This window comes from Necator americanus, chromosome III (genome assembly GCF_031761385.1).
Source record: "Necator americanus strain Aroian chromosome III, whole genome shotgun sequence".
Taxonomy (NCBI): Eukaryota; Metazoa; Nematoda; class Chromadorea; order Rhabditida; family Ancylostomatidae; genus Necator; species Necator americanus.
In genome coordinates this window covers 34212080-34226967 of record NC_087373.1, presented here as the reverse complement: position 1 = coordinate 34226967, position 14888 = coordinate 34212080, and the positions used below count along the sequence as shown (strand labels likewise).

General features: G+C 41.0%; 3 protein-coding genes across 5 annotated transcripts; 2 read left to right on the top strand and 1 right to left on the bottom strand.

The window, feature by feature from the left end:
* Positions 1-410: 410 nt before the first annotated feature.
* Positions 411-9181, top strand: RB195_011866 (uncharacterized protein; the record flags this gene model as incomplete). Of its 2 annotated transcripts, XM_064193462.1 has the most annotated exons (3): positions 411-432; positions 7744-7889; positions 8468-9181. In XM_064193462.1, 3 exons carry the CDS (start codon positions 411-413, stop codon positions 9179-9181), a joined length of 882 nt encoding a protein of 293 aa, XP_064051045.1. The 2 variants fall into 2 exon arrangements, with proteins under 2 accessions (XP_064051045.1, XP_013294533.2); XM_013439079.2 differs by lacking the exon at positions 411-432 and having other exon boundaries at positions 7755-7889.
* A 998-nt stretch (positions 9182-10179) lies between these two features.
* RB195_011865 (uncharacterized protein) lies at positions 10180-13735 on the bottom strand (the record flags this gene model as incomplete). Of its 2 annotated transcripts, XM_064193461.1 has the most annotated exons (11): positions 10180-10224; positions 10275-10409; positions 10465-10569; positions 10667-10771; positions 11429-11506; positions 11559-11687; positions 11934-12055; positions 12244-12326; positions 12440-12561; positions 12647-12698; positions 12812-12876. In XM_064193461.1, 11 exons carry the CDS (start codon positions 12874-12876, stop codon positions 10180-10182), a joined length of 1041 nt encoding a protein of 346 aa, XP_064051044.1. The 2 variants fall into 2 exon arrangements, with proteins under 2 accessions (XP_064051044.1, XP_064051043.1); XM_064193460.1 differs by lacking the exons at positions 12647-12698; positions 12812-12876 and adding an exon at positions 13697-13735.
* A 223-nt stretch (positions 13736-13958) lies between these two features.
* Positions 13959-14886, top strand: RB195_011864 (uncharacterized protein; the record flags this gene model as incomplete). Its single annotated transcript, XM_064193459.1, has 4 exons — positions 13959-13989; positions 14044-14145; positions 14583-14698; positions 14752-14886. 4 exons carry the CDS (start codon positions 13959-13961, stop codon positions 14884-14886), a joined length of 384 nt encoding a protein of 127 aa, XP_064051042.1.
* Positions 14887-14888: the final 2 nt, after the last annotated feature.

Sequence of the window (14888 nt, the reverse complement as noted above, 5' to 3'; positions counted from 1 at the left end):
CCGGCTATGCACACATAGTCTTGTAAAACTAACAAATTCATTTAAAATTATTATTGATAAATAACTAATTCATAATTCAACTATATGTTTGTTTTGTGATTTCGTTATTTTATCTAACCACGAGGACGATACAGGCGGGAAATACATACATCGTGAAATAATGCGACATCCGGGGTAATTTTGTCTCATATTGAATCTGAAATTCTCTCGAAAGTACACAGTTCATAATGAGGTGTTAAAATTGGCTGAGAATTGTGAATGTGAGGAGAAAAGTGAAACTGATTAGCACAAAGAGATTCTTAAATGTTTCGCATTTATCATTAACGTTCAAGTTTAGCACGTAACGAACATTCCTGTCGGTCGTAATGTAATAACGACCATTGTAGCAATGATCCTGTAAAAAAGTGCCGATGTTGGAATGGAGAAGAAAAGGTGGGTTCATTAACTTTTTTTTCGATCCCATTAATCAACGTATCCTATTACAAATTGATTTAGTTCAGTTCTTCAATTTCTTCCCGGGCATTTGTCAATTCATTCTTATTTTTTGAATTCTATAATTTTTCTCAAAATCTGTTCTTATTTTTATTTTTCATTTTCTGTTTTTTTTCGCTATCATACCCATATACAGAATACACAGATATATCTCATTTTTGTCTTCTGTCGATTTTTCTCCTGTGTCCTTGGATGGCCTGAATTTTTCCTGAAGGTGGAGCTTTTCCTTTTCGTAGCTTTCAGATTCCACTCATCCTCCTTACCTCCTTACGAAACTGAATCATTATCAGGATAACTTTAAATTTTTGCTGCAGTGGTGTGAATCTGCATAGGTGGTCTGATCAGAAAGACTGTTAAATGATGTATGTTGCATTCTGTAATGTTTAATTGAAGCAAAACAAACCAGTATTTACTTTATTTATATTTTGTTACTTTTTTACTATTTTTATTTTTTGCTTTTTATTTTTTATTTTTGTTTTTTTCTATTATTCATTTATTCAGGATGATAGATTCGTGTTTTTAGTTTGGAACAGTTTTGAAAAGTGTTTTTTTCCTGATTATTATAATGGGTGTTATATAAGCTGTGAAGAATTTTGTCAACAAACCTATAAAGAACGCTTGGCATCTTTCTGTTTCTTATGCAGTCTTCAACAGTTCACGTGAACCCTGTCTTCGCAACAAACTTTGACAGCCTGTAGTTCATAAATCCGAATATTTCTTGATCTTTTGGGATCTCAAAAAGTCGAAGTTGTTTGAGCAAAGTATGATTTTGTGCTGTTACTTCTCACTTAGTTACATTTCTATGAAAATCTTTCTCTAAAATTATTTTTGAACGACACTTTTTTAAAAATAAAAATAAAAAGAAAAAGAAAAAAATTTAAAATATCATACAGCACTCATACCACAATGGAATAAAAGTGAGAGAGTAGTGCTACAGTTGGCTGTCTTCCTCTATTGAATAAACCTTATTATGGCCTCCAGCCTCAAGGGAGTTGGGATCCACGGATTCATTATACTTCATTCATTTATTCGTTTCGCGTTGTTTTAGTAACCTACAGAGTAGATCTTCACTCACCTACTCGAGAGATCATTGATTTTCTCCGTATCGATTATTTCCGGGATAGGCATGGAGACTAACTGTTTAGTTAGCCACTTCTCTGCCAAAAGAATAGCGTTTCCCATAGTTCCAAGAGTATTTTTCAACGTATTAAGGGAAAAATATGAATATTTGGAAAAAAATAAAGTCCATAAAATAATACGTTCAAATAGTTACGGTTTCAAATGGTTTAATGGAATATGCTTTCTCTGTCAATTGATTAGATCACTAGAATAGTGGAGTATAAAGTTTACGAAGCTGTATACTTTTGTTCCTATTTAAATACAACATTATGAAAAAAAAAACTCTAGGGAATCGTTAGAAAACTGCAGAACAAAATTTCCAGCTGTGTTTGAGGAAGTAGCGAGGGATCTCAATATGACCTCTCCGAGAGAAATCTCCAATCAATCGATTCGGCAGCCTTGTTATCGGTTTTTTCTTCTTTCCTTCGTGCTTTAATGCACTTACCACTTAAGGTTTCTTTTCCTCGTGATTTTTTGCCATGTTTTATTTTCGTCTCCTTTTACATCTTCGTAACCATATCCACTGACTGTAACCACACTTTTTTCTTCTCAAAGCTAATTGGAGCTGTTCGTGGCTCTTCCTCCGTCCACAGTAATTGAGCAATTTCGTTCTGTGACCAGCTTTCAGATTTTAATTGTCGGCGACTCTACATGTAACCGCACTAGTTCGTCTTTAGTTCTTCTTTCAACTCCTCCTTTTTTGCGTAATGAGATCTTCACTTACTTTACAATATTACTTGTAATTTGTTGTTGTGTACTTGTGGCACTTCTCGTAATTGCGTTTCTTTTTTCGCCGATGTAATCAATTAAAAAGAATCGGAATAGAACATGAAAGATATGCACATAGCAGCTGAATTCTTTGTTCCACTTACGGTTGAGAACAGAACCTCATTTGAACCAAGTCTTCGAAGATTGCTGGGGGTTTCTCGAAGGGTTTGGGAAGGGCTTAGTAGGTATAGTTTGCATATGGTAATGTGAGAGAGATAAAAGTCGAGAAAAAAAAAAAGAAAAAGAAATCATGATGAAATAGTAGCTCTCAGCTTACTGCTATAAGTTTTATGTGATGAAAATGTTAATATTTCTCCGAGGACATTCACATTGTGGTAAGCGTCAAATTACTGCCACACCAATGAACAATTTAAGACCGCAAATATTTTTGAGATTCAAAAGCGTTACATGGCTAGAAAATCCTTTTATTCGTCATGTTTTTTATTTGTTTCTATGGAATTGTACTTTCTACAAAATTCCACCTTATTCCTATTCGTAATGTCGTTGTCAAAGCTAACTATGTTTAACATAATAACAGTTCTATTAAGGATGATAACAGTTCTATTAAGGATGGGTGTAGTGTAGCAGCTAGAGATCCCGTTGCCTACACGATCGATCGGAGGTTCGACTCCGCCCTAGTGCTCATCAAGCCCTTCATCCCTCCGGGGTCGATAAATTAGTACCAGACTTGTCTGGGAGGATCGAAACATTGACTTTACACATCGGCTAGCTCCCTCAAGTCATTATATAGGCTAGTTACACGTTCGTAAATAACAGGCGATTCTGAACTGAAGTGAACGCGGGGCGCATCCCATCCGGATTAAAGATATTACCCCACGAATCTGGGGTGGTGCGGATTTCAGGTGGAGAGTTCCTATACGGGGTCCTAGATTATGGAGAGGAGAGTGATTCTGTCCACTTCTTCCCACTTGCCGTAAAAAACGGCCAGGAAGATGCGGCGCCGCACTGTGCTGGCGCGCTCCAATCGAACTTCTTGTAGAAAATACTGCGCCGGAACGCTTGGAGTAGTATCTTCCGGGTCGTTTTTCGCGGCAACTAGGAAGAAATAGACGGAATCACCCTCCTCTCCATAATCTACGACTCCGTATAGACACTTGAAACCCGCATCACCCCAAATTCGTGGGGTGATGCCTCTAATTAACTCCAGACACTTTATCCTTTTTCCTTCATTACCAGCTTTGTTCATGTTTCCCGAAAGCAACTAAGCAAAAGCAGTCTTGAAGATTTTCTGAATCCTTCTGAAATTTTAGTAGGATTACCAGCTGTATTTACGTAGCAATTTCTCGAATGACATATATTTTTAGATTGACTAGCTCTTGTGGTCGATTTTAAGTAAAAGCCCAGAAAACGCTAAATTGGTTAAAATGACCGAGACGCTAACCATAGGCTCCGCTACTTATGCTTCCACAGGAGAGTTCGGTGTGAAGGACTAAAGTCAGAAATAGTAAATGTGAGGCAGCTGAAGTATCTTAATTGTTTATGTTCGCAAAAAGCATCCCGATAAATCAAATTACACAAGAAACCGAAGCCAAATTTCTTGAAGACCTGAATTTTTGTACTATAATATTTAAACCCCCAATGTCGGAGAAGTGTGAAAAATTCTTTGCCAACTTTCATGAAAAATCATTTTATTTCTCTCCTATCGGAGGTCAACATTCTTTATAGTAGTGTAATAAGATTCTGGAAAAGTAAACGATTTTAGTAATCATCTGCTACCTTTGTATCAGGTTTGTAGTTCGTCGATCTGCTCGATCGGACACCATCAATATTTTTATTTATTCCGGTCGCGCACAAGAGTTGCCCAATGGCTTCTCTTCTCTTCGATAGACTCGAAAACTTAAAGGCAGCATACCACGAATCCTAAAGGCATCACCCCACGAATCTGAGGTAGTGCAGATTTCAGGTGGAGTATTCGTATACAGGATGGGAGACTACGAAGAGGGGGGTGTTTCCGTCCATTTCTTCCTAATTGCCGTAAAAAACGGCCCGGAAAATACGGCTTCATTCGTTTTGGCGCACCATTTTGTACAAGAGGTTCGATTGGAGCGCGCCAGTCTTGTGCGGCGCCACATCTTCCGGACCGTTTTTTACGGCAATTAGCAAGAAATGGACGGAATCACCTCCCTCTCCGTAGTCTCCCATCCCGTATACGAATACTCCACCTGAAATCTGCACCACCTCAGATTCGTGGGGTGATGCCTTTAAGTGGTGAGGGAAATCGTGAGAAACGCTAGAGTTGGGGTTGAAGATTGCGGGATCAGGGATGGTTCCCTTCATCTCTGCCAGATCAGCGTAAGAAACGGCGTGGGAACCATTTTGGTTTTTACGAGGTACGTTAGAGCGCTCCTCTATGCATACGTTCCGGTCTCCTTAACAGCCTATTCATTGGTTTTACTTCAATAGGAAGGCATAATTGATCTTCGACCGATCGCACTTGGATTTGGCGCATGCCCAAAGGTGGTACGCTGCAACGTCTTCAAAAGGTTCTATTCCACACCGTTTCTTACAACAATAAGGAACCACCCTGGATCCCGCAATTTACAAACTCTAGATTTTCCCGCGGATTCCTTCATCACGTCATACTCGTGGTATGGTTCAAAGGTTTAAAGGACATCGTGAAGAGGTCCGGTTGCGTGCGAGAGTCGTCCAGTGGATTCTCCTTTCGCTAAAAACACGAAGGCCATTCAATTTTCCCTTGAGGGACTTTGTGAAGAATTCTGATCTTCGGGTTGACGTCTTCCTGCGGTACGTTTGATATCGCGTAGTATCCAGTCGCTCACGACCTTTATCCAGCAACTGTCGTTCAAACGCATCAACTGTCCGGCTCATCTAACTGCAGTTTCCTTAGCATATGCGGCAGCTTCTCTTATCTTCGATCGTTGACGTAGGACAAAACTTCGAAATCTCCCTCCCCTCCACTTGTGAGAAGCGGGATACTCTTAGTATCACCATTTCAGCTAAATGTTCTATGCCATTCTGACTGCATTTTTCTTGTGCATGCGTAGACGCCCAGGTTCCCGTAGGTCGAAGCAGGAAAAGCGGTGGTGTTGAATAGGTGAGCACGAAGCCAGATGTTCTTAGTCCTCTTCACTACATCATCGATGCTCTTATATTCTACACAAGCCGCACGTTTTCTTCTGCCCAGTTCCTAGATCAGATCGTTCTTCATGTTATTTCCCCGACCGTATACTTAGCTGGAGCATTCGGATATAATCGTTCTGTTGAGCGTGAATGGGGCACCATAAACCCATCCGTTCCTCATAAAAATCGTCTTGCCCAGGACCGTTTTTTTATGCGTTTCACCAAATTCGACCAGTATTCGTTCCGTCTGATTGATGCTTGATTTCATCAAAACGATGTCATCAGCGAAACGAAGATGGTGCAACTGTCGGGCGTCAGTTATCACTCCCATTCCCAGTCCTCGCATTACATTCTCGAGAGTGGCACTGGATATTGTGGCTGATTGTGTGTGTCTCTCTCTTCTCGTCGATTGTGACATTACTGTAAAATAAAATTAAAAAAATCTCGTGAAGTTGTCATGTAACTTCTTCTTTACTTATCGAGTAGGGGCGCCTTGGTTGTCCAAGCCTTCCATGACCGCTTCCGTTAACTGAATCTAACGTTTGCTTCAAGTCGATAAAAGTGAGACACAGCCACGTCTTTTATTCCGATATCTTGAAAATCCATCAGGAATAATTCAATTATAAACCTTAGAAACTGCTTTTATCGAACCAGAAGAATCAGGAATGAGCAAATACTAGAGGGGACTTTTTGTGGAAACTCAATGTTTTCACCTAACTGAAAGGAATCCCAACTTTTTCATGAAAGTATTTGTTGACGTTAATCAGTAGTAGCAAAAGGGAATAGCAGGTACTAGGAAATAGGGGATAGGTGAGGCTCGACAAAAAATCTAAAAGATAAAAGAAAACTCGGACACCTCTGAAAGTACGAGCGGAGATATTGATGGTGCGTAATTTGCAAATTCTAGTTCCTTTGATTTTTACGAACGGCGAAGGAACTACATCGCCGACAGAATTTCAATGTCACTTTTTTTATTGAGAGTAGAAAAACACCAATCACTAAGTGACTTGTTGGGTTTCTCGTTTGTTCTTGTTCTTTTTTTAGAAATAACAATACATAAAATTGTGGAAGTATATTTGTACAAAAGCACAAGAAAATATGATAAGAAATCCTACAAATATATACATAGGTGTGCTGCAGTTTTGGCCCATTTTTTTTCCTCAAGTGGTCAAATTAAGTTCACTTAAGATTTGTAATAAAAAATGATTATGGAAAGAACTCTGGCGTAGTTTTCCGCTGGCACCACATTGTTCAAATTTCAGAGTCTGTTGTGTTCAGAAACCTTCTATTTCGGCTTTTTGTTTTTTTTTTTCGTTTTCATTATTTTATTTGTTGATATTTATTTTAGCTCTTCAGTTCCTCCTAAATTCCATTAAAAAAAAACTCCAGTTATACAAAAAAGAACGGTGGTGTGAGGAAAATCGCCAGTCCTTACATATATTACCCTGAGATTCATTTAAGGAAAAAAAAGCCGTAACACTTTAGTGATTGGCTAAGATTCTGCTGGGACTGTTTCAGCAGAACACTTTTTTTTCCAATTTTCCAGTAGAGCTTCTTTAAAAAAATTAAAATTATACTAAAAAAATCAGTAAAATTTAAGAAGATATCATAACTGCTACATAGCTGTATAGACGTTCATTGCTGCATTTCTGAAAAGAAAAAAAAACGCTATCTTCCGAGTGGAACCAATCCGTTGTGATGTCGACGGTGGTGGAACTGTTGTGCTTGTCAATTCATTTCGTTTTTTTTTTCTCGCTCACAGTCACTTCACAAATTGTAATAGTGGAACACGCTTAAATAGCGAGTTGTTGCGCTTGATCAAACTCAATCAAACGATTCGTCCTGAATCGCTGCTGGAGGTAAGTCACTATCCAGTGATAGAGGCGTTAATGTTCCGTTAAAGGCATCACCCCACGAATCTGAAATGATACGGATTTCAGGTGGAGTATTCGTATTCGCATAGTAGATCATGAAGAGGGAGTGATTCCGTCCATTTCTTGCTAACTGGCGTAAAAAAACGGCCCGGAAGATGCGGCGTGTGCACACGGCTGGCGCGCTCTAATCGAACTCATCGTAGAAAATAGTGCGCCGGAACGCTCGATGCCGTGTCTTGCGGGCCGTTTTTTTACGGCAATCAGGAAGAAATGGACGGAATCACCCCCCTCTCCTTAATCTACGATCTCGTATACGACTAGTCCACCTGAAATCCGTACCACCTCAGATTCGTGGAGTGATGCCTTTAATCGTCTACGCTGCTTTCAGAATCACCAGAAATGTCGACGGTATTCGTAGTGACGACGAGTGCCGCATCCGTGATTACCGTATCGATTCTCATTGCTATGGGTATTATTGTGAACGATATTAACAGCCTTCGGGATGAAATTATGGACGGAATGAAGGAATTCAGGGTAGGTCCGGTGAAGGTCTATTTATATTCCTATTTGAACTATGTAGTGCGAAAAAGTAATTGGACGTTTTATTTTTTTAATCCCTGACCATCAATACTAGCAACACAAAAAATCAGCGAAATTTATCAGGTTTTTAAATGTTTCCTACACCCCAAAAGAAGTCCCATTACTTTCGAAGTTTTATCGATGTTTACTCTTTGTAGTTAGGTCAAAACCACCAATGCAGTCGCGTGAGCAACTGCGGTTGATGTGGGACCTTACTAATCTCTGCAATCGCAGTGTAGCAAATAAGGGTCCCACCTTGAACTCGAGCGCTTACGCAGCTGCACCAGGCACTAGTCCGTTTTGACCGGACTGTAAGAAAGCAGGGGACTCATATTTCTCTTCTCAACCAACACCGTAAGGAAACCTGTATACTTCCACATGGTACTTCACTTTAAAAGAGTTTGATAATTTGTTCTATTTTTGAATTGCAACTTATGCCATGTTTTCAGAGTATCTGAACGATGTAATCTGCAAAAATCGCCAAAACAGAAATATGCTATGACTCTACCGCTACTAAAGTAGTTCTTTTACAGCTCGACACCGATGATGCATGGGAAATGATCGTTGCCGCTTACACAGATACGAAGAACCATACACCAAAGAATAAACGTCAGGTCATTGACTCAGATCCTTCGAGAACATCTGCCTGCCCTTGTGCCATGGCAAGAACAAATTGCCCGCCAGGACCTCCTGGACCACCTGGAATGCCAGGACCTCCAGGACAACCGGGTGCAGATGGAATGCCTGGCACTCGTGGCCAGTCCGGAATAGGAGTGCTGGTTCAACAGCAGACGGAGAGCACTTGTGTCAGATGTCCGCCTGGACCGCCGGGAAGTGTCGGGCCACCAGGTGAACCCGGACCACAAGGCCCATTGGGACCGCCAGGACGTCCTGGGTTGCAAGGGAAACTTGGCGACAACGGCATGCCAGGTCCACGCGGGGAGAAAGGAAACGACGGACTTCCTGGAACACGGGGTCAGCCGGGTGTTCCTGGAATGTCAGGAACAAAGTATACACCAGGAGCTCCTGGCATGCCTGGACACCCCGGATTACCAGGGGCTCCAGGAGCTCCGGGTAAAGACGGCGAAGATGGTCGTCAAGGAACAAATGGTCAGCCAGGGATGCCCGGAATGAAGGGACAGACTGGGCGCCCTGGCCAAAATGGACAAACTGGCATGCCTGGTCAGCCAGGTCAACCCGGAAAAGACTCACACTACTGCGCATGCCCATCGAGATCAACAAACTGACAAGTTGACAGTCGAGAACGATCTGCTCCCATGTGATGTAATAACTTCGAAAGGAATAAAATTTTTAAACTTATTTTCCAACTCATTTTTAGGTTCCCGAGTGAGGAACAGTCTTTTCTAATTAGATAAAAAAAAGTGTTCTTCAAGATCAGTGCGGAAGATTCTGATGTTTCTTTAAAAGTAAAGGACACTAATCAAAGTGTACAATAGAAAACCTCTAAAAAAAACATGAATATACTCAAAATAGGTCAACGAACTCAATCGAAGCAAAGCTGAAGCGTTCTTTATCAATTCAAAATTCATTCATTTTAAAACAAGTTTGCGCACTACGGCAACCATTCACGATCATAACACCGTCTCGAACCTAAACTGATCCCTGTTCCAAGCTAAACTTCTTGCAAACTAAACACAGTTTCATATTGGAGGAACTCTCAATCCTTCTTAACTTTAGAACTGATGGCTACTGGTGGAATCTGTATAATCACAGTATATAATTGTCTTGAACAAATTAAATTAGTCAAGTGGGACAAACATACCTTCACTTCATTCTTCAATATAACAACAACTTCAAGGAATAACGAAGAGTTGAGTCAAAGCGGAAAGCTTTCGAGACTTTCTGGATATGATGAGAAGACGTCATAGAGTAGAAACAATTTTGCGCGTAAATCTTTGAAATAATCATCAAGAACAAGAGGTGAGCCTAAGCACTCATTTGAGGAAATAATCATAAAAAATAGAACAGAACTAAAGGTACGTGTAGCTTCAGAAACAGTTCTTAGCTATGACAATTCGTCATTTGCTACGAAAAATATCGTCCGATTCTTAGGTTAAAATTGGTCCTTTATTGTTGCTGTGTTCATCCACGATTCACAACTATAATATTTTATTGCTCCTTTACACATTACAATAAATGGAATTCGCTCTTCTAAAGCGAAGTAATGAGATACGTATGAATAAATTAACTCTAACTATTCTCAATGTTAACGAATGCTACTTCGTTATCTTGGTTGTACCTTACATGCTCTCAGAGTTGGTCGCAGGATCTAGAAAACGATTTCTGTCGGAGTTCACTAGATGTGGTCACTTGACTCACCGTAAAAGAGCACAAAAGATTCTCATCCACGTTCATCACAGCAGCAGCGTTATCGAATTGACCGCAGTAATGAGGTGCGGAGAATATTGTCACAAGTTTACGATTGGCAAAAAATTCATATCCATCTTGAACAACCTGGAATGGACCTGATTTGCGAACGAACCAATCACTGTTCGATTATAGTTCTAACCTGATGCGCTCTAGCGACTAGCTCAATATCTAGAATGTGGTTCATCTCAAATACAACATCTGGTCCGAAAACATATGAAACACCCCGTGTGTTTGATGCCCATCCCTAGAAGTACAACCTGGATCGCCTATGAATTTGAGAGAAAACAGTATCACAAATTCGTCTATTGAAGAAAAAACAACAACAAAGAAACGCATCTCACCTTAGTATAATTATCAGGATCACTCCACAGCAGATCAATATGTAGCGATGGATTGGGCGGATCAATGGGGCGAGTTATCCGTCGCAGTTGCTCCATGGACTTCAACTGAAGAAGAAATTTTGACTAATTTCACCTTCTTGAGTTTATGATTTGTTTCCGACAGTTTGTACCTTAGCTTCAAGAGTTTGTGGTATATCTCTTGCAGAAGAAACATGACAAAATTTGTGCCGAAAATATTGAGACAAACCAAGGCGTAGTATTAAGAACCGATCCGAATTTGGAAGTTGTTAAGTCTTCGAGGTACTAGGTTATTCGAGAAACGATAATACCGCATAGAAATCGAGAGGACGCAAACTCTTCCTAGGTATGATCCTAGTAGAGGCGGCGTAGCGCAGTCGATGAAAGGTCCAGCTGCGTGTGCATAATCGAAGGTTCGATTCCGCGCCAACAAAGCCTTTAAACCCTCCGGGGTGCTATCCATTGGTACTAGTCTTGTCTGGGAGGGTAGAAACACTGACTTGATGCAACGACTAGCCCCGCAAATCACTGTATATCGTATCCCGTTCAAAAACCTCAAACGATTCTGAATTGAAGTGAATGTGATGCGCATCGCAAGCGGATTGACTAACATCAGACAGATCATTCTTTTTTATCATTTATGATCCTAGTTTTTCACGGAAAATGACCTTGGCTATATTGGCGTAACTTGACCAAACTACAAGTGAAACAATCAATTATTTTTGGAATCAAAAAATAAGATACCTTCGGCGAAAGGCCGCCATGCATGCAAAGGATTTTCCCGGACACAAGAGCAGTGAATGGTAAGGCGGCAAACGCATCCTGTAACATTTTAACATGTTTCCTACTGATTTTGCCATAACTGAAAGCATACCTGAAATTGTAGCCATAGCCGAGTACTTTGATATCGTCGATTACATTCTTCGAAGAAACCATAAACTCGATTAATTGGTGAACACTCGTGATTTCCGCGTAATACGAAGAAATTTCCTGGATATTTGATCTGAAGACACATTATGTTCTATCAATGGTGCAGAAAGCAATAACAACCAATTTTGTTTTAAATATGTGAAGTACATGAAAATGATGTACTGTGGATGTTGTATTTCCGAATCAAAGAGTAGAGAAGAGCGAATCATTACAAAGCACAGTGGACTGCCTATTTAGGTCAAAATAATCGCACAAAACGTAGCTGACCATCACAAAATACCGCGTTGACTTTACGGAATGTGAATGACATAAATCATACCTTGTAACAGAAGAGTAGTGCTATACATTCTAAATTTTGTTGTCCTCTGTCCACATAATCACCCAGAAATAAGTAATTAACGAAAGGTGGAAAACCGGAACGATCCAACAGCCTCAGTAAATCTACAAAATCAATCTGTTGAATAATATCAAGAATACGAGAAAGAATATGATATTTTGTCGAAGACAGGGATCAGCAAGATCGTTCACAAAGAAAAATCAGTCGTCAATGATCGAGGATCATAACTTTCATGTAGTATAGTAACACCTACTACACACACTCGTACAATTATGAACCTTTCGTTACGTACCTGCATATTGTCCATGAATGTCGCCACATATCTTTAAAGGAGGTTCTAGGTCGATTAAGGATGCTTGACTCAAGAAGGCCTGTCTAAATTTCAAAAGAGAAAGATTTTAAAAGATGATATAACTAGGTGATTCAAGTACAAAATCACGCAAATCGATGTACTCAAACTTCGTAAAAATGGTACATTGAAAAATTACCTAGCAACTGTGCATAGATTCATAAGCTCGCTCTCCTTGACGCTATTAACTAATGAGTATCCGGGTGTGGCTATGCTCAATATTCGTACAATCAAGTCATCCACATCGTAGCGTACCGAATTCTAAATTGAAGACTAGAATTTCGTACGAGTTAGCACGAACTGCAAACGACAACAAAATCAGTGTATTTTGCTGTAGTGTACCTACGAGGTTTCTAGATGTAACCTTTATTTGCCTGACGTTTCGGCTTTTTCGCCGTCTTCAGAGGCCTAAATAGAGGATGACTGGAACAATGCTACGTTTATCCCGTCAAGTGCCACACTACCCTGGGTCAGTGTTTCGATAATCGTTCAGGGTAGTGAAAACAGAAACCTATCTACATTGAAAATGGTCTTACGTTTTGCTCCACCGGATGTGGCGCGGCTGGTTGCACGCATTTGTCACTCAGTGTACCAGCGAATGAGTATTACTGCGTGTAGATCACCAGCGACGACATAGATTATTTGATCTACACACAGAATATCTAAAAACCTCGTAGGCACACTATAGCAAAACACAGACAGAATATGCCGAGGTTTCAAGACAAAAGAACATTCGAAAATCAGTGTATTTTTGCGAGCGCTTTAGATGTGAATAGACTATAGCTAAACTCCACTGCTTTTACTTGCCGCTCACTCTGTATATGAGAGGCCGATGCAAGTAAAATATTCAAAATTTGTCGAGTATTTACATTTGCAATCAGCGCAGAGGTTTTTGAACTTTGTGACCGTGACGATCCTCACACACCGCACCCACCTTCTATTTTATGCGCACTTTTTCGCCCTCTACGCAAACCGAATCGAAATCACTGTGAGAGTGCCGGAGTCAAGAATTTTAAGGTGCTATAGTCGGATGATAACGATCTGAAATTTGGTGCAATTGCTTAGGGATTGCGTTCGAGGCGGCGCGGTGGTCCATGGAGGTTGGTGTCGAGGGGGACCACTTTTCGCTGGTGTCTGAGTGAAGTTATAGTCGAGTCAAAACGACGTGTGAAGAACGGTGCAGTTGTGTAAGCGCTTGCGCCCGAAGTTGAAGTTGAAGTTGAAGTGGCGCGGTGATGATGGCGGTTGGGATGGAGGTGGGACCATTGCGAACTGCAGCGATGTACGGTACTGGTAAGCGCCCACATCCGATTCTAACCGCTACAATCTACCGCGCCACTTCAAGCGCAACCGTTTGCACACAACTACACTGTGCTTCATGTGGCGCTCAACCGACCTTAGTGACAGCAGGCAACGTCGTAGCAGATACTTGCATAGAATGAACCACACTTCAAAAAACCGCCAAATTAATCCTTCAAAATAAGCGAATAATCACTATCAGCTCAGCGTATAAACGTCGGTATCTATCTTCGAACGATCACTAGCGACACGCGTTCGATTGAGGGACAAGAGAGAGGGAAGATAGCATGTGTGTCAACTAGAGGAGTAATATACGTGGCAACTTACAAGCTGCGGTCACCTGATTGAAGACGTTCCGGATGAATGCCAGCGTTGATGCAGTCGATCCAGGTGCTTTATATGGACGATTATCTCCAACGCCACATGACATTTGCATTTGTTCAGGAAGTGGAGTGAAGCAAGTCACTGCGCTGTGGCTCGGTAAAGTTGCTTCAGCAACTGCGCTCGAAGCGGTGAGGTGGAGTGAACGGAAGTATCGAAGTGAAGGTAGACACCCACATTCCTGAAAACGACTTCTTACTCTTCTTTGAGAGTTTGTGCAAGTCTATAAATTACGGAGTTTATACGTTAAAGGAGGTTATACATGCTAATTGCTGTTCTTTTTTCGCTTATTTCCGCACCACAAACGACAGAATCTTGAAGAACCATCCAACCTAGATAGTCCTAAGCAAATCCTTAAGTAACTACAGGTTCTGTCCTTTCGACACCGACAAATTCGACGATGAGATACGATAACTGTCTGCAAAACGCTTCAAATGCTCCTGCCAATTGCTTATGATCCGAAGAAACTACTGAAGCTGTGGGAGGGAAATGTATTTGGGGGAGAGAAGAGGGGAGGAAGAGGACGCTCTAACTCATTTTCTCCTCTTAGTAACTTTAGCTTACATGTCATGGATCCCCCAAGACTAATGCTTAGGTCTTAGGGCCCCGATTTATTCAATTATTTACTTCGATAAATAAGGGCGCCAATGAGCGCCTCAGCTCTCCCCCTCCCCACAGTACATTTTACCCGCTGTGGGAAATTGAAGACGAGGCTAAGGTAGATGCCAGACCACCACTTGAAAACAACACCTGGACGTTGCTTGCCCACAGACGTGCCACACTCCTTACACGGAAAGTGCAGTGAAACAACGCCCACTCAAACCATATGGGTCCTGCGACGAACGTGATTGGGCATTCCAATGCGCGACGGCGCTCGCAATTTTTGCACCAGCTTTTTGCGAATGAAA